Source organism: Coregonus clupeaformis, chromosome 40 (assembly GCF_020615455.1).
Source record: "Coregonus clupeaformis isolate EN_2021a chromosome 40, ASM2061545v1, whole genome shotgun sequence".
NCBI lineage: Eukaryota > Metazoa > Chordata > Actinopteri > Salmoniformes > Salmonidae > Coregonus > Coregonus clupeaformis.
In genome coordinates this window covers 28,298,078-28,316,607 of record NC_059231.1, presented here as the reverse complement: position 1 = coordinate 28,316,607, position 18,530 = coordinate 28,298,078, and the positions used below count along the sequence as shown (strand labels likewise).

Sequence of the window (18,530 nt, the reverse complement as noted above, 5' to 3'; positions counted from 1 at the left end):
ACAGTAGAGTACAGTACAGTAAAGAAAAGTAGAGTACAAAACAGTACATGTACTGTAGAGTAGAATAGAGTGGAGTTGAGTTCAGTACAATACAATACAATACACTTTACAGTAATGTACTGTTAAGCCAAAGTTTCTTTGGAATTTAAGGTAATATACTGTACCTTTTTTTTTTACAGTAACTTACAAGTAACTGGCTGCCAGTAAGGTACCATAAAAACAACATGATTTTTTGTTGTTGTGTACCACTCCCTTTTACTCTCTTCCCATCTTCCTCCTCTCCTGTTTCTGTACTGATTTGTATGCTAACTTGATTGCCTTTCCAAGGGAGGTGGAATGGGATCCAGTTCTTGAATCTCATCACTCAAGTTTCTCAAGAGCAAAAGAGAGATAACCCAAATTAATTCACTGAGGAAAGTGATGATGCTGAGGACGATTATCATGTTGGCTACAACATGATGATTAATATTAAAGAAACTTACAGTGAGAGCCTCTCGATTATGTGTACCTGTTGCATTTATGCCAATGAGGATACTGTTAAACATTACTTCAGCCATCTGTTATAAGGCCTACATAATGGGACCATAATGATATAAGAGATGTCATAATTGGTCACGTCAGGTTATAATAAATGACTTGTGGAGAGTCTATGCTAGCATAAAATAATGTTTCTACCCTTAAACCTAGATGTTGAAACGCTGATTCAATAATAAACCACATAGGAACACATGCCGCAGTGGTTGGAGTCTTCTTCTACTTTTATTATTTGACTTCCATCACCTGCACAAACTACTAGATGTGTATACAGTATGTCATCTTTCCCTAGTGACATTACACTGTCATCATGACACAAACCGTTCTTTAGGTCAACTATAATTAGCATTAGCCAACTAAAGCTTAGCAACACAATGGTTTATGCCATGATTATATTACTGTTGTATAACTTTTTCCAATAATATGACTTACTTGACTGACTTAAACCCTTTTGCTCTTTGGGGAGCATAGGTCATTCACAAACTTCCTCCACTGTGTTCGGTGTTGAGCGGTTTTCTTCACTTCTTTAAAGGATGTTCCTGTTTCTTTTAATTCTGCCAATAATATCCATACTAACTAATATAGTCTTACTTAACCTTGGCTCATATACCCTTTGTCTTTATTTCTGAAGTGAGAAACTGTACTAACAAAGGTGCAGTGTGTCTACAACACTTTTTCCATTGTGGGTGAAGCAAGTACTGCAGATCTACCAATTATAAACTCACAGTAATTGATTGTTTGTGAAACCATAGCAACAAGCCATTGGTGTGTGTGCTTAGGTTATTTTTGGACAACCCTGTTGTTAGTCTAATTGTTGAAGTTCTTGTTTAAATCTCTTCCAACCCCTTTAATTATAGACTTGTGGTCTAATGCCTGGCTTTTTTCTCCCTTGGCACAAATTGCGAGTCGAGCATGAATTAACTGCATTATAACAAGCTAGAAACTGCTCCTTTTTCTTATACAGTATTAAACTCTGATTTGCAAAGTCAAGGATTTTAGATATATTACTTTGGCTGTTGCACTGACACTTGCTCTGAGGTGAGAATTGCATAGAAAAGTCTTCCATCAGCAGAATCTAGGTTATTAAAATGCACATGTAATTTCACATTACACTGTGGAGTCTCTTCTTACACTGCTCAGCACAAGAGGGAAGAATGTGCACGTGTGTCTATCTGCCTGTGGGTGCGTGTGTGCATGCTTGCATGCGTGTGCATTTATAAAAGTACAGGGAGGAAGATAATATTTTACTACTCACAGGTTTATGAACCTGAGTTTGACAGTGAGGCACATCTCAACACACAGCAGAGCTTATTAAAATATAATTCAGTACACTGACACAAAAACACTGCTATTTCTAAAGGCTGTTCAAGGTCCTATCAATTCAGACATATTCACGCTCTACTTTCTGGCATGTATAACTGAATCCAGGTTCTATCTCTATACATAAAATCAATGCATTTACGAACAACATTGATCACATGCACCATGTACTTTTAATGTAATCTCAACTGCAATCCAGGTCATTTGGTTCTGCTGTCAGATGAAGCACAGTGAAAATATCTGACATTGTATTCCCATTTAGTCCCCTGTAGCTCAGTTGGTAGAGCATGGTGCTTGCAACGCCAGGGTTGTGGGTTCGTTTCCCACGGGGGGCCAGTATGAAAATGTATGCACTCACTAACTGTATGTCGCTCTGGATAAGAGCGTCTGCTAAAAATGAATAAAATGTAAAATATTTACACAACAGTCAATGAATCCAAGCAATTCTAGTAAGCAAGTGATGTCTACATTCAATAAAAAACCTGGCTGTCAGACGATAGATACTGAATACTCATCGTCCAAATAATAGCACTAAGTATGATAGCTCTGTGTGCGTGTGTGAGTACAGAAAATGCAGAAAGTGCAGAGTTTAGAAAATGCAGAATGGATTATACAAGTCACCTCTTGGACTTGGCATCTTGGCAATACATGTTTTCTAAATACCATCATTAAGTTAAAGTATACCAGGGGTCTCTAAAAGGTAGTTTGCCAGCTGCCAGGAGCTCGCGGGCTTTCAATGAGTAGCTTGTCAATACTGTACATTCTTAGAAATAATCACTAATATCACATGATTCAAGGGTATAGATTATATACCAGGGATGGGCAACTGGCAGCGGCCTCCTTTTGAAGGCCCTCGGATCAACTCAGTCGGGGTCTCAACTTACTGTTGCAAGTTAGAATAGTAGAATACACAAGGTTTAATTAAAACATTTGATTGTGCATCAGTACTCTTGTACAGTCAGTCACTGATAGTCACTCAGTCACTAGCGACCAGCTATCTAAAGTTAGTAATCATGATCGAGTTACCGGCCGGTGGGCCCCCATTGATTTTGTTAGTCTGTCTCACTCAGATATCATATTAAAAATTGCAAACATTTCTCTCCACCTTATGGCAAAATGTGTAGAATTGCAGGAAATGTGCAGTAAAACAGCACATTTTCCTCTCCGCCCTATGGCAAAATGAGTAGAACTGCACGAAATGAGTTGTAAAATTGCTGGCATGTATAACTGTGCCGCAGTTTTGTTGCTCGCTGAGATTGTATGGTTAGGTATGAAATAAAGCTCTTTATTTTGGACCAGCGACTCTACTCCTGAGTCTCTCCTAGTCTCTCCTAGCTCTGGTCCATGGCTGTGGCCTTCTACTCGATGGTGTCCTTTCTAGCATGGCCAGATAGGGACAACCATGGTCCCCCCAAGCCTCTGTAACATACCATAGAGCTGAGCATTACCTCACAATGCACCACACACCGTAGCCTACCAGTACACTCTAGGCTAGGCACCATGCGGGGAATTTGAGTAAGCAGCCGAGCGAAGGTAGCTGTACGGACAGCAGGAGGCTTGTGTGTGTGTGTGTGTGTGTGTGTGTGTGTGTGTGTGTGTGTGTGAGAGAGAGAGAGAGAGAGAGAGAGAGAGAGAGAGAGAGAGAGAGAGAGAGAAAGAGAAGAGAGATGGATCCATCTACATCTATACTGTAAAACAGATGTTTCTAACTGTGCTGACAAATGCTGTGTGTGTGTGTGTCAGGGAGATAACTAGAGAGACACACACACACACACATAAAGAGAGCTTGGAGTCACTGACACTAATTACAATGGCAAAAATGTACTAAGGCGGAATGCTGACTATTCCCAAGTGTCCTCAAAGTTTCACTGTGACATGACGTAAACGTTGTGGTCAGTAATTCACTCTTAACTGGTAGAACAGCTGCAGGGGGAGTCCAATGTTCACTGATTACACCACACTACTTCATTACTTGATTAAATTAATTCATCAAGATGTGCCCACCAAGAGTGACTTAACCCCCTCTCTAAGACATCAGACTGAGCATGTGTATCAGAGAGCAGCAATGCCAGTTCTACCAGACCACTAACCTGAAGGGCTAACTACAGGGGTCATCATAGTCACTGAAGTGTGACAAGAAATGTGACAAAATCATTCCGTCAATACCATCACAAGTTGAAAGGTTGAAACATGCTTTCAAGGATATCTACAAGTACATCTGGAATTTGTCTGTTTGGAGTTACAGGGCTTCCGTCTTTACTAACATAATTTGCGTCTTCGACAAGAATTCTGCGCTTTAATTACCTGTACTCTAAGACAAACCGGCACTCCTGGAATAGCTTTACACACATCCCTCTCTTTTGTATATATCTAAACATCTGTCTTTACTGAGCTTTCCATGTAACCTAAGCCAACCCTAAGCCAGGAAGTGTTGTTTGTTGTTTGTTTAGCTTGGAGAGGAAGTATGGAGTGGCAGATGTGACATATCTGAGGGGGGCCAGGAGTTCTTGTCTACCTGCAGACAAATCCTCTGCGTGAGCTGAGACAATAGTTGATCAATGAGGTAAACGACAGCTGTTGGTTTTGACACAAACAAAACAAGCCATTCTGGTACTTCATCAGTCTGTGGTAAAGTCTTACTTTGTGTCTTGTATGTTGTCAAAATACAAAGGTTGGCCATTTCGATGCAAAGGTTGGCCAACATACACAGATCGGCTCTAAATATTTATTTACGACTTCATTGGAAGAAGCTGCAGGTAAGAAGACAATGTGTCACTATCCTGTGGTAACCCTGAGTGTGTTGTTATAGCAACACACACAATTCAGCACCATGGCCAGTGCCGTGACCAGCGTTAACAAGTGACGGTGGATGCTGATTCAGCCCAACGGACAGTGCTGTGATCGGCAGTATCGGCAGTTCCCGTCTGTTCAGAACCATGGACAGCACTGCGGTCAGCACTAACTAGCGACGGTTAGGTGTAGATTCAGCACCATGAACAGCACCGCGACCAGTGCTAACTAGCAGCAGTTTTACACATATTCAACACCAAAGTTGTGGATAGCGCCGCAAACCACTTGAAGATTGCTCACACCTGTGTTGTATGTATGGCAAAAGGCGGAAGGCCTGGCCCTATTCAGTGACTTTGCCATGCTGCCTATTACTCTCATACCCTTATCCTGTAAACTTTATGTTGTAAAATTACTGTCTGACTTTGGTATCAAATAGTTAGCCTGGGGCATGGGCTAATGGACTATATGGACTTGTGAGCTGGGCCCTACTTTGGTCTTCCCTCTGGTTAAGTTTAGGATTTGAGGACATTAAGCTGATCTTAGATCTGTGTGGCCTGGGGTATGGGTTGAACAGACAGGAGGCAGACAGCGCTGTCACAGCTCATCACATTTACAGTGCTAAAATAACAACGGAGGGCCACTGTTTATGCTGCCTTGAGGGAAATGAAATATGTTTGTGTTTCTTTCAATTCATGTCAATCATAACTGAGAAGTGAGATGAGCCAACTATGCTGTTGATGTGATGCCGACACTTGCATTTTCACATCTCAAAATCTCAAATATGGAAAGCAAAGGCATTCTACTGTTTATCAATGTCAAATGATTTATTTTGATTGATAAGTTAGAGTACTGTGTAAAGTTGCTGTGTTTGTATATTGAATCTGGCATACACAAACTTCACAGAATAAGAATGAGGTGCACCAACTAACTAATTCAAATATTCAGTCTATATACTACAGTCATGCCACAGGACAGAAGGCTTGTGTCCCTCAGAGAAACTGTCCAGAGTCATTTTCGTTCCCTGGCAAAGTGGGTTTGCTCTCACAAAACCAATCAGCTTTCCTTCATCCCCAGCTAAAAACAAAATCTGCGTTAACCTCACACCTAGAGCACAGAATACGCAAACACACACACATCAATGCCAACAGAGCTATGTTGCCCCTGCTAGGCAAATATTAGCCAACACAAGGCTATCTGCAAGTGCCATCTGCTGGAGTTGAAGGCTCCTATAGAACATCTAGTCCATATAATGCATAGTCTGTGTGTGTGTATGTGTCTGTCTGTGAATGAGTGAGTGAGTGAGTGAGTGAGTGAGTGAGTGAGTGAGTGAGTGAGTGAGAGAGAGAGAGAGAGAGAGAGAGAGAGAGAGAGAGAGAGAGAGAGAGAGAGAGAGAGAGAGAGAGAGAGAGAGAGAGAGAGATCCATCTACATCTGTACTGTAAAACAGATGTCTCCAACTGTGTTGAATGTTGTTGAAAATCGTCTTGCTGGCCCCTGAGTTATGTTTTTGTTTTTTTAAGTCTTGCAGTATGTAGGCTAGGGAATAGGGTGCCATTTGGGACAGAGAGGGTCTCTCTGTCTTCACTGCTGCTTCTGGGGCCATAATTACTTTGAGAAACTTATCCCAAAATTCATGATTTGCTACCTGTAACTGTGAGATGATGGGTTCATTCAACTCATCCTGTTCGCCTGTATGGATCTCATAGCAGCTGAGGTGAGCCCCTTTCATCCCAGTCTGCATCCTCAAGTTAGTCTGACTGTGTGACAAAAAGGACTGATGTTTCAATGTTTATGTTTCAGATAGGTTCCATGGATATGTTTTAGGGGTCAAGACAGGCCTATAGCCTAGGCTTGCTTTGCTCTTTTTACACTGGGGTCAATTATCTAAAAGACATTAACAGACCCAAACAGCCATCTTTCAATAAGATTTAAATAGCTTACAGATGACCTGCTCCATATTTCAGTCCTCTGGATATAGAATATAGGCTACGGATGGTTCCTGCTATTTACACAGCGACAACACTAGCCTATACTGTATGCACCTCATCCACAGTGTACAGGTAATTCAATAAATACACAAGATAGATGTACATCTGTTTTAATGAGCGCCACATGACATGGCAGTGGGCTAAACTGCAGACGACAGAAGGCGTGTAGCTGTGATTGATCCGCTGTATGTGCTGATTTGGTTATAGTCCCCAGAGTGGCATTTCTGGAAGTTGGTGTTTTTTCTGGAGCTCCTTCCACAGCCTACATTCAAAAATATTCTAGCTATTATTTGAATCTACCAAAAGTGATAGTTGCCTTTATTGACTTCATTATCGGACATGATGTGAATTTGACTATAAAGTAGGACTATATAATGTTTATTTCGTCGTTATTGTTGCGGTGTCAGCAAGGCAAAATAGCTGCAGAATGATGATCTACTATGCTGCAGTAGCCTACAAATGTCGAGGAATGAAAAAGAAACAGTGCTGCCAAGCACGTCAACTTAAAACACAAGGTTAACCTAAAATGTAGGCTGTCTGTACAATATTGTCTTTCCTTGGTAACAGCCTGTTGAAAAAAAAAATAGTTGAAAGAATCGCAGGTGCATTGAGAAATATCGCACTGGGCACAGACGTCAGTTCAATGTCTTTTTTTCCTTCTTTTTTTTTACATTTGGTTTTTACATTTGGTTGTGTTGTCAACTAACCTGAATTCATCGTGAAATCATCAAAACAAAGCACCATGACATTGGATTTAGGTTAAATGTAAAAAATAAAAATAGAAATAAAAGTTCCTTTACATTACTTTTTGCTAATCCGATCAGTTTTCTAAATTTATTCAACGTCATCACATTGAATTTTGTAGTTGAAATTACTTGGAAACAACGTTGATTGAACCAGTTTTTGCCCAGTGGGATCACTTTTATGCATTGCCTTCAATAGCCAGGCAGTGGTGTATTGGAGGTATAAGTGTCACTATTATGACACTTTAGCCCATGCACGCGCCGGTGTTCGTCTTTTATCCCACAATGCATTCCATACGACCAAAGAATGCATGAGATAATGCATCACTAATAAATATTGTAATATGTATCGTTGTGTATGTGTGGATACTGAGATAAGCATAGGCTGTCTTGCTCACCCACCAAGCTCGCTGAAACATAGCGAATAACCTATTAAATCGAGAAGCAAGTGTTGCGGGGGAAAAGCTGCTGCAGCAACCCCGATAACTAAAAGCTGGTTAAAAGAGAGACCGATAGATAGACAGACGGCTCAGTGAGCAACCTTATTAGTATGTGATCCCAATATCCATACAAGGTGCTAAAATATCATGTGTCTGGGCGCTATTTAAAAAGTTAGGAGATCATGCTTCGGGGTTGCTGGGGGCTTTTTCCTGTGTGTGTCGGTCTGTGCACTACGCGTCCCCATGCCAGGGCTCGCCGACAGGGCTATAGCGGCTCTACAGGATAAGTTATCCCCCTCCCCTCTCCACTGCATCCACTCGCTGCACAAATATCATTACAGATCTATCACCCCTTAGAACCAACAAACGTGGGCTATAACACACACACAGTACAGTTCACCACCGGAAAAAAGCAATCAACATCCAATGGAAAAGTGCTTACCTTCTGGGTTCTTGTTTTTCTTAAGACTCTTGCCACAAAGACACTGCAGCATATGCGTTCCTTTGCTGAAAATGTTCCAAAGAAACCACATTGATTTGGGCGAAGAGCAATCCAGTGGCTTAAAGACCCAGATATAGATGAGATCCTTGCGGTTGCATAATAACACAATTGTTTCAGTTCTCCGGGACAGGGCTACCAATTGTATCATACAAAAATGGTAAATATCCAAGTCGCATAAATGCGTTTTCATTCATGTGGTGAAAATATTTATCTATCTGTCAGACTTCGCAATAAAGGTATTTTTTTTATTCTTCTGACATATAAAGGATGCCACCTCGGAGAGTCGGTAATAGAAAATATACTCTATAAATTGCATGTGTCGCACCGGGAGGAGACGTGCTGCCCTTAAACAAACAGAACTAACGTAAAAACAGTGAAACACGGCAGATTTCCGAGGAGAAAACCATGCCTATTAGTTCATCACTCTGATGAGAGGAGGGAGGATCTGTACAGCATCAAAAGCCTGCATCCTATGGACAAGCACAGACAGCAACGATAGCCCCAATAAAACAAGACATTGCCAAATCAAGTCACTTCACTTGGTGGTGTTTCTTCTTCAAAAACCAACTGTTTGTCGAAGTCAAATTCCCACAACCCCAGTTTTTCTATCTTTTTTTGCTCTCACTGCAACGGTAAAGCCAGGTTTGTTTCCTTTTGAAGAAGGCTCTGGTCTGTCCTGATGCTTTTGGGGGGGGTTGTGTTTCTTATCAGAAGGGTGGTTCTCTCAGTTGTTTCACAAATGCACAACTGACATCTACTCCAAAAGTACGGTGCGCCTGGGAAAATATTTGCATATATTTCGCTTTGCCTTGGATCACTGGTGGGAAATAAACAGGGAGGAGGGGTTGCAATAGAAACATTGGCTTTCCATTACGTAGACACGTGGTTTCGGCGCAGTGATATCACTGACGCTTTCAGGAATGATTTGAAGAGACAGAATTGTCTATGACTGATGGTATGTCAGTGACTTTTCAGTAGTTTATTGTTATACCAAACTGATTTTCTGCGTTGAGTTTGGTCTAATTTAGCGTCTAATGCCTGCATCGTAACAGTGCAATTAGTCTATAGCCTACTCATAGCATATCAAATATATAACATCATGTGTGCCTAATCCATATTCGATTCTGAAGCGTCGGATGTTTTAAATGGTCCCGGATTGTAGCCTGTGTAACAGCCGTATTCCGGGAAGAAGTCACAGGTGCTGGTAGTGGTACTCATCTGTGATAGGCTGGCGGTGATGCTTGCGTGTAGCGCGGTGACAGGTAGTGATCGAAGCAGAAGTGAACTACAGTATCGGCTATAACAGATGATGTCAACATAACGACAAGTGGCATGCAAAACAATGGACCCAGTGTAATAGCTTGGTTGAAGTGAGTTTCCCCCATAATGTAAAGTGTCTGGAAAACTGTTATGAATAGGCTACACAACAATATGATACTATCATTGTCTATTAATGAAAAAAGCAAAAGAGGTGTGTTGCAGATTAGGCTATGTCTGTAAATAGATGAGAAGATAATGCCAGTAGTTTCCTGTCAAATGAGAGTGTCCTGATAATATTGTGTGAAAATAATATGGGCGTTGATAACCTTGTGATAACTATGAATAAACTAAGAGTTACAAATGCCTTTTTTATTTTATTTTTTACATCTATGACCATGTTAGACTATAGCCTATACTCTTCATAAAGTTATGATATTGTTCAACAACAAACAGAAGGTGTTGCCACTTAATTGGGAGAAGCCCCAGGTACGTCAGATGACATCACAAGAACCTGTTGAATATCCCAAATGTGTCCATCTTAGATGCATTGAAAACATTTCAGCACCATGGAGAGGGAACGCAGCCAGCGCTATTAGCCCATGAAAGTTGGACGCCGCTTCAGCCCCTTGGACAGCTCCGCATAATGAAGATTGCGCGAAGATTGCAAACCTGTGTTTGGCTGCTGTGGCCTGCTGATAGACTCTCCCTGCCATGTTTGCTATTGTTCCCATTCCCCTTTCCAATTCACTTTAGGAACTAAACTGACAATCTTTGGAAAAACTGCTCTGATGTCTCTTTGTAAGGCTATCATGTTACATAGACCCACACAGTAGGCTATATTCATTTGCAGTTACTTTATAACTATTTTGGTAACCAGAATCAATGCACTGTAACGTTCAGATCACGTTCATAAGACAATGATTGAATTGTGCAACATCATGAAAGCTATCTAAAGTGTGACCCACCTGTTATTCACAGACGAAAAATAATATAACCTCTGTAAATCTACAGCAGTAATAGTCTTTACAACAACTACAGAGGGCATCTAACAAGGTGTACACACTGATAGTTACATGTAACAGTTCCCTTGTTATTTTCATTTCAGTCTCAGAGACTGTTTGTCAGGTCAGCCTCTGGGGATACTGAGCCTGTTGGTGTTGCCTATGACGACTGTTTCTGGCAAACCGATGCTTGTCTCTGAGGGTTGGATGGTTTTCCATCACAGTCTAAATTGGAAAGGAAAACAACTCTTTGTTTACAGCTTCAGGGTGAAGTTTCCCCAAGGTACAGATCTAGGATCAGCTTCCCCACCCCCAAAATGCAAAACTGACCCAAGATCAACGTCTAGGGGCAACTTCACCCTACTCCACTCCGTTCACCTCAAGGGAGAATGGAAGGAAATTGTCTAACAGACTAACATCCTTAACCAGTTTTGCTCCTTTTTCCATGAACAACCATACTGACCAGGAAGTAATGCTGTACAGCTGTACTCCATAAAGGTTTGACTCTGATTCTACTGTAGCCACCCCCTGGGAAATGTGGTTTTCCATTGTGAAATTCATCCACAATGGTGGTGCGGACTGACTGAGGGGCAGTGAGGGATGTGCTGACTGTGCTCTCGCAATAGCACAGAGTAGCGGTGTAACACATACAGTAGTTCACTGCCTGTTGTATTCATCTACATTTTACTAGGTCATTGATTACAGTAGATAGTCCATTATCTATGACGCATACGATTGCAAATGTAAACATCTTAGGCTACTCTCATATCCATAATCTAGGATTGTCATTGAGGGTTCATCGTCCTTACTGGACTACTTTATCTTCTGTTTTTCCTCTAGATGGTAGTGAGCTGTCTTAGGTTGTGTGTCTGTGTTGAAGGAATGACATCTGTCAGAAGTTTCACAGCTATTAACTAAATCAGCATGCGTCCCAAATGGCACCGTATTCCCTATGTACACTCTTTAAAAAAAAGGGTTCCAAAAGGGTTCTTCAGGTGTCCCCATAGGATAAGCCTTTTTGGTTCCAGGGAGAACCCTTTTTGGTTCCATGTAGAAGCCTTTGTGGAAAGGATCCTACATGAAACCCAAAAGGGTTCTACCTAGAATCAAAAGGGTTCTCCTATGGGGACAGTCAAATATAATTTATTTTCCTAAAAGTTTAGTGCACTAAGTAGGGACTTACGGTGCCATTTGGGACACAGATTCAGTCACCTTCATCAGGCTCCAGAGGAAGATACATATTCGTCGATGTGGCTCCAGTGAAGAATTAGGATCCCATTATCTTTGGTGTACATTTTCTATAACTCAGGAAGAGCATTGTTCTGTTATGAGTCAGGCTAATTAATTTGTAATGATAAATTATAATAGGCAGTGACACACATACACTACTGGTCAAAAGTTTGGACACACCTAGTCATTCAAGGGTTTTTCTTTATTTTTGCTATTTTCTACATTGTAGAATAATAGTGAAGACATCAAAACTATGAAATAACACATATTTATTTATTTATTTAATTTTTTATTTATTTAACCTTTATTTAACCAGGTAAGACAGTTGAGAACAAGTTCTCATTTACAACTGCGACCTGGCCAAGATAAAGCAAAGCAGTGCGATAAAAACAACAACACAGAGTTACATATGGGGTAAAAAAACATAAAGTCAAAAAATACAACAGAAAATATATACAGTGATATTTACAGTGTGTGCAAATGTAGCAAGTTATGGAGGTAAGGCAATAAATAGGCTATAGTGCAAAATAATTACAATTAGTATTAACACTGGAATCATATGGAATCATGTAGTAACCAAACAAGTGTTAAACAAATCAAAATATATTTTATATTTGAGATTCTTCAAATAGCCACCCTTTGCCTTGATGACAGCTTTGCACACTCCGAAATCTGGCTTGCCTACTACTTACTTAAACTGCATACTGTGTACTAATCATACTACGTACTATTTTAGAATGTGCTGTTTAGTAAAAATATATGCAGTAAGCAACAAATATCAACATACTACTCATCCATACTGAGAAGGTGTCATATAATGCCCAATCGCGCTTCTTCCCCACCATTCATGTATTTTTGTAGAGGGCGTCCCAAATTCTGACCATCAGCTGTGATCAAACACACGTGGGTGTGAAAAGACGATTAGCTTCCTCAATAGTGTGCAGTGAATTAAACTAGATGAAAAGCCGGAATGAGTATGACCTCCTGGCATTTGAAGCATACTAAATTATAAACATTTCACATACTGTAAAACTTTCTATTTTTGCATACCCAAAATGCCTTTAGAACGCAAGTATAGGTATCCAGACAAGGCCCGAGTGCATCCTTATTAGGTAACAGCATTCATCATTAAATATTTTACAGAGATCTTTATTAAGTCATGTCATTGCACTCTGAAAATCTTCCAAAACATTAAGCGGAGTACTACACAGACACTGCAACAGCAACCCAGTTGATCAATGCATAAAAATTGTACGTGCGCACACATTTGTGTGTGTGTGTGTGTGTGTGTGTGTACATTAATATATTCATACATACAGTGCCTTCAGAAAGTATTCACAGCCCTTGAATTTTTCAAATGTTGTTGTTACAGCCTGAATTGATTAAATTGAGATTTGTTTTGTCACTGGCCTACACACAATTCCCCATAATGTCAAAGTGGAATTATGTTTTTAGAAATGTTTACAAATTAATTAAAAATGAAAAGCTGAAATGTCTTGAGTCAATAAGTATTCAACCCCTTTGTTATGGCAAGCCTAAATAAGTTCAGGAATAAAAATATGCTTAACAAGTCACATAATAAGTTGCATGGACTCACTCTGTGTGCAATAATAGTGTTTAATCTCTGTACCCCGCACATACAATTACTATCACGGTTTCGGCCGAGGCTGCTCCTTCTCCTTGTTCGGGCAGGCTTCGGCGGTCGTCGTCTCCGGAGTACTAGCTGCCACCGTTCTATGTTTCGATGTTTGTTTGGTTTTGTCTGTTTTGTTACACCTGTTCCTTGTTAGGGTTAATTATGCGTCCTATAAGTTCTCTTGGGTTTTGTCATGTGTTGTGTGTAATTGTTCGTTGTCATTTTGGGATGCTAGTTCGTTTATCTCTCTGTATTGTTTTTGAAGAGAGTTCCGCACAGTGTGTGCCTTTTGTTTGTACTATACCGGTGTGCGTAAAGTTCGCTTGCCTGCCAGGTTGTATTTAGCCGTGTTTGGCTTGTTCTTTTTGTCTTCACTAAAGACGTTAGTACGAAGCCTCTGTGTGTCCTGCGCTTGATTCCACACCACATCTACACTCAACCTTGACAGAATTACACACCATTCACCATGGAATCAGCAGGAACAGCCGCACCTACCGAGGTTATTGAGGAGCGCCTTCGTGGACAGGAGGACAGGATCAACCAGATCGGGCACTCTCTGGATAGATTGATGAACACCCTCCATCGTGGGAGACCAGCGGGGTACCCACGCCCCCACCTACCACACCATCACCATCGGTCAGTCCACCTGTCCAACTTCCGGAACCCAGTGGGATTCGGCTCTCGCTCCCGAGGGCGTACGACGGCACCGCTACCGGGTGTCAGGGTTTCCTGTTGCAAGTCGAACTCTACCTCGCCACCGTACACCCGGCGCCCTCGGGACACGAGAGCGTTTACGCCCTCATCTCCTGTCTCACCGGCAAGGCGTTGGAGTGGGCCAACGCCGAATGGAGGAGGATAGACGCCGCAACGATCACCTATGCGGAGTTCTCCCGCCGCTTCCGGGCAGTGTTCGACCATCCACCTGAGGGGAAGGCGGCGGGGGAGCGTCTATTCTACCTCCGGCAGGGGATGAGGAGCGCTCAAGAGTTTGCACTGGAGTTCCGGACTCTAGCGGCAGATGCAGGGTGGAATGAGCGGGCCCTCATAGATCACTTCCGCTGCAGCCTCCGGGAGGACGTCCGTAGAGAGTTGGCGTGCAGGGACACCACTCTTATGTTTGACCAATTGGTTGACATGGCCATTCGTCTAGACACCCTGCTCGCCACCCGCGGACGTCCTGGGTGGGGGTCGCCCATTCCACCCTCCAGCACCTCCGAGCCGAGTCCCATGGAGCTCGGGGGTGCTGGCGCTAGAGAACGGAGGAGAAGGAGCCCGAGGGGGGCCGTCCCCTGCACCAACTGTGGCCGTGGAGGGCACACCGCGGCTAGGTGCTGGGGAGGGTCTCCTGGAGGACGAGACGGCAGGCCACACATTGGGGAGTCCTCCCAGGTGAGTAGGCGCCCCACTTACCCAGAGCTTTCTGTCGTGCACATAACCATACCTGTTTGTTTTTCACAGGTTGCACCTCGTTCCCAGCATAAGGCGCTAGTAGATTCAGGCGCAGCTGGGAATTTTGTAGATCGTTAATTTTGTATAGAGTTAGGGATCCCTCTCCTTCCGGTTAATAATCCCTTCCCTGTACATGCCCTAGATAGCCGTCCGTTAGGACGGTTGATTAGGGAGGTCACAGTGCCACTTAGGATGGAGACGCAGGGGGGTCATGAGGAGACGATTCAGCTATATCTGATCGACTCTCCTGCGTATCCGGTGGTGCTGGGGCTTCCCTGGTTGATTACTCATGATCCTACCATTTCGTGGCGAGAGAGGGCTCTTAAGGGGTGGTCTGCCCAGTGTGTGGGGCTATGTCTGGGTGTTTCCGTAGGGGCGGCCTCGGTGGAGAGTCCAAACCAAATGCCCGCAATGCACGTTCCCCCCGAGTATGAGGATTTAGCACTCGTGTTTAGCAAGGCGAGGGCGGCGCGATTGCCACCTCATAGACAGGGGGATTGTGCGATAGACCTCCAGGCAGGAGCTGCGCTCCCGCGGAGCCATGTGTATCCTTTGTCACAAGAGGAGAAGAGGGCTATGGAGACATACATTGCCGAGTCTCTGAGACAGGGATACATACGGCCCTCCACTTCCCCTGTGTCCTCGAGCTTCTTTTTTGTGAAGAAAAAAGATGGAGGTTTGCGCCCGTGTATTGATTACCGCGGTCTCAATCAGATTACTGTGAAATATAGTTATCCACTCCCTCTGATTGCGACTATGACCGAGTCATTACACGGGGCACGGTTCTTCACAAAATTGGACCTCAGGAGCGCATACAACTTGGTGCGCATTAGAGAGGGTGATGAATGGAAGACAGCATTTAGTACTACCTCGGGTCATTACGAGTATCTCGTCATGCCATACGGGTTAATGAATGCTCCATCAGTCTTCCAATCCTTTGTGGATGAGATTTTCCGGGACATGAAAGGGCAGGGAGTGGTCGTGTACATAGACGATATTCTGGTGTACAGTTCTACCCGAGCCGAGCATGTAGCCCTGGTGCGCCGAGTGTTGAGGAGGCTGTTGGAGCATGACCTGTATGTCAAGGCAGAGAAATGTCTGTTCTTCCAGGAGTCGGTCTCTTTTTGGGTTATCAGTTGTCCGCGTCAGGGGTGAAGATGGAGGTTGACCGTGTGTCAGCCGTGCGTAATTGGCAAACCCCAACCACGGTTAAAGAGGTGAAGCAGTTCTTGGGCTTTGCGAATTACTACCGGAGGTTTATCCGGGGTTTTGGACAGGTGGCAGCTCCCATAACGTCCCTTCTGAAGGGGGGTCCGGTGCGCTTGCGGTGGTCAGCTGAGGCGAACAGGGCTTTTGGGAGACTGAAGGACCTGTTTACTTCGGCTCCGGTGCTGGCGCATCCGGATCCTGCTTTACCATTCCAAGTGGAGGTGGAGGCGTCAGAAGCCGGTATCGGGGCCGTTCTCTCGCAACGGTCCGGCACACCACCTAAACTCCGCCCCTGTGCTTTTTACTCGAAAAAGCTCAGTCCGGCGGAGCGAAATTATGACGTAGGGGACAGGGAGCTGTTAGCCGTGGTACAGGCCCTAAAGGTGTGGAGGCATTGGCTTGAGGGGGCTCAACACCCTTTTCTCATTTTGACTGACCACCGTAACCTGGAATACATTCGGGCAGCTAGGAGACTAAATCCTCGCCAGGCTCGGTGGACTATGTTTCTAGCCCAGTTCGTGTTTAAGATCACTTACATCCCTGGGTCCCAGAACGGAAAGGCAGACGCCCTGTCTCGGCGGTATGACACAGAGGAGAGGTCCGTTGAGCCCACTCCCATACTACCGAAGTCTTGTCTGGTGGCACCGGTGGTGTGGGAGGTCGATACGGAGATCGAGCGGGCGTGCATGCACCGACCCTAGCCCTCCACAGTGTCCGGTGGGTCGGACGTACGTTCCGCTCGAGGTTCGGGATCGACTCATTTATTGGGCTCACACGTCACCCTCCTCTGGGCATTCAGGTATTGGCCGAACAGTGCACTGCCTTAGCACAAAGTACTGGTGGCCAACGTTAGCCAGGGATGTGAGGGTTTATGTCTCCTCCTGCTCGGTGTGTGCCCAGTGTAAGGCGCCCAGACACTTGCCCAGGGGTAAGTTACAACCCCTGCCCGTTCCACAACGACCCTGGTCTCACCTCTCGGTGGATTTTGTTACAGACCTTCCCCCCTCACAGGGGAATACCACCATCCTGATCGTTGTGGATCGGTTCTCGAAGGCCTGTCGTCTCCTTCCCATGCCGGGTCTTCCTACTGCCCTACAGACCGCTGAGGCACTATTCACCCACGTCTTCCGGCATTACGGGGTACCCGAGGATATAGTGTCTGATCGAGGCCCCCAGTTTACCTCCAGAGTCTGGAGAGCGTTCATGGAGCGTTTGGGGGTTTCGGTGAGCCTTACCTCGGGTTACCACCCGGAGAGCAATGGGCAGGTCGAATGTGTAAACCAGGATGTGGGTAGGTTTCTGAGGTCGTATTGCCAGGGCCGGCCGGAGGAGTGGGCGAGGTATGTTCCCTGGGCCGAGATGGCACAGAACTCTCTTCGCCACTCCTCCACTAAACTAACTCCTTTCCAGTGTGTGTTAGGGTACCAGCCAGCTCTGGCACCTTGGCATCAGAGCCAGATCGAGGCCCCTGCGGTGGATGAGTGGGTGCGGCGCTCGGAGGAGACGTGGAACGCTGCACACGTCCATCTGCAGCGGGCCATCCGTCGACATAAGACGAGCGCCGATCTCCACCGCAGTGAGGGGCCGGTGTACACACCGGGAGATCGAGTCTGGCTCTCGACCAGAAACCTGCCCCTCCGCCTGCCCTGCCGGAAGCTGGGTCGGCGGTTTGTGGGGCCTTTTAAAGTCCTGAGGAGATTGAACGAGGTGTGTTACAGGTTACAACTGCCAATTGATTACAAGAATATTAACCCCTCGTTCCATGTGTCTCTCCTCAGGCCGGTGGTAGCTGGTCCACTCCAGGACTATGAGATAGAAGAGACTCCTCCGCCCCCGCTGGACATCGAGGGGGCTCCGGCGTACACTGTTCGGTCCATCCTGGATTCGAGACGCCGGATGGGGGTCTCCAATATCTCGTGGAGTGGGAGGGGTACGGCCCGGAGGAGCGGTGCAGGGTGCCGAGGAGGGACATCCTAGACCCGTCTCTTCTGACCGAGTTCCATCGTGGTCATCCCACGCGCCCTGCTCCGCGTCTTCCTGGTCGTCCTCGAGGCCAGGGTCGGCGCACGGCTGGAGCCGCGGGTCAAGGGGGGTACTGTCACGGTTTCGGCCGAGGCTGCTCCTTCTCCTTGTTCGGGCAGGCTTCGGCGGTCGTCGTCTCCGGAGTACTAGCTGCCACCGTTCTATGTTTCGATGTTTGTTTGGTTTTGTCTGTTTTGTTACACCTGTTCCTTGTTAGGGTTAATTATGCGTCCTATAAGTTCTCATGGGTTTTGTCATGTGTTGTGTGTAATTGTTCGTTGTCATTTTGGGATGCTAGTTCGTTTATCTCTCTGTATTGTTTTTGAAGAGAGTTCCGCACAGTGTGTGCCTTTTGTTTGTACTATACCGGTGTGCGTAAAGTTCGCTTGCCTGCCAGGTTGTATTT

General features: G+C 44.7%; 1 protein-coding gene across 1 annotated transcript in view; it reads right to left on the bottom strand.

Annotated features, from left to right (window-relative positions):
- The window catches only part of fgf14 (fibroblast growth factor 14), a 332,041-nt gene extending 323,004 nt beyond the window's left edge, over positions 1-9,037 (bottom strand). The window contains exon 1 of the mRNA XM_041863599.2: positions 8,258-9,037. Within this exon, the coding sequence (XP_041719533.1) occupies positions 8,258-8,507 (250 nt within the window). The 5' untranslated portion in view covers positions 8,508-9,037. The remainder of the gene's footprint in view (positions 1-8,257) is intronic.
- Between the last annotated feature and the right edge of the window lie 9,493 nt (positions 9,038-18,530).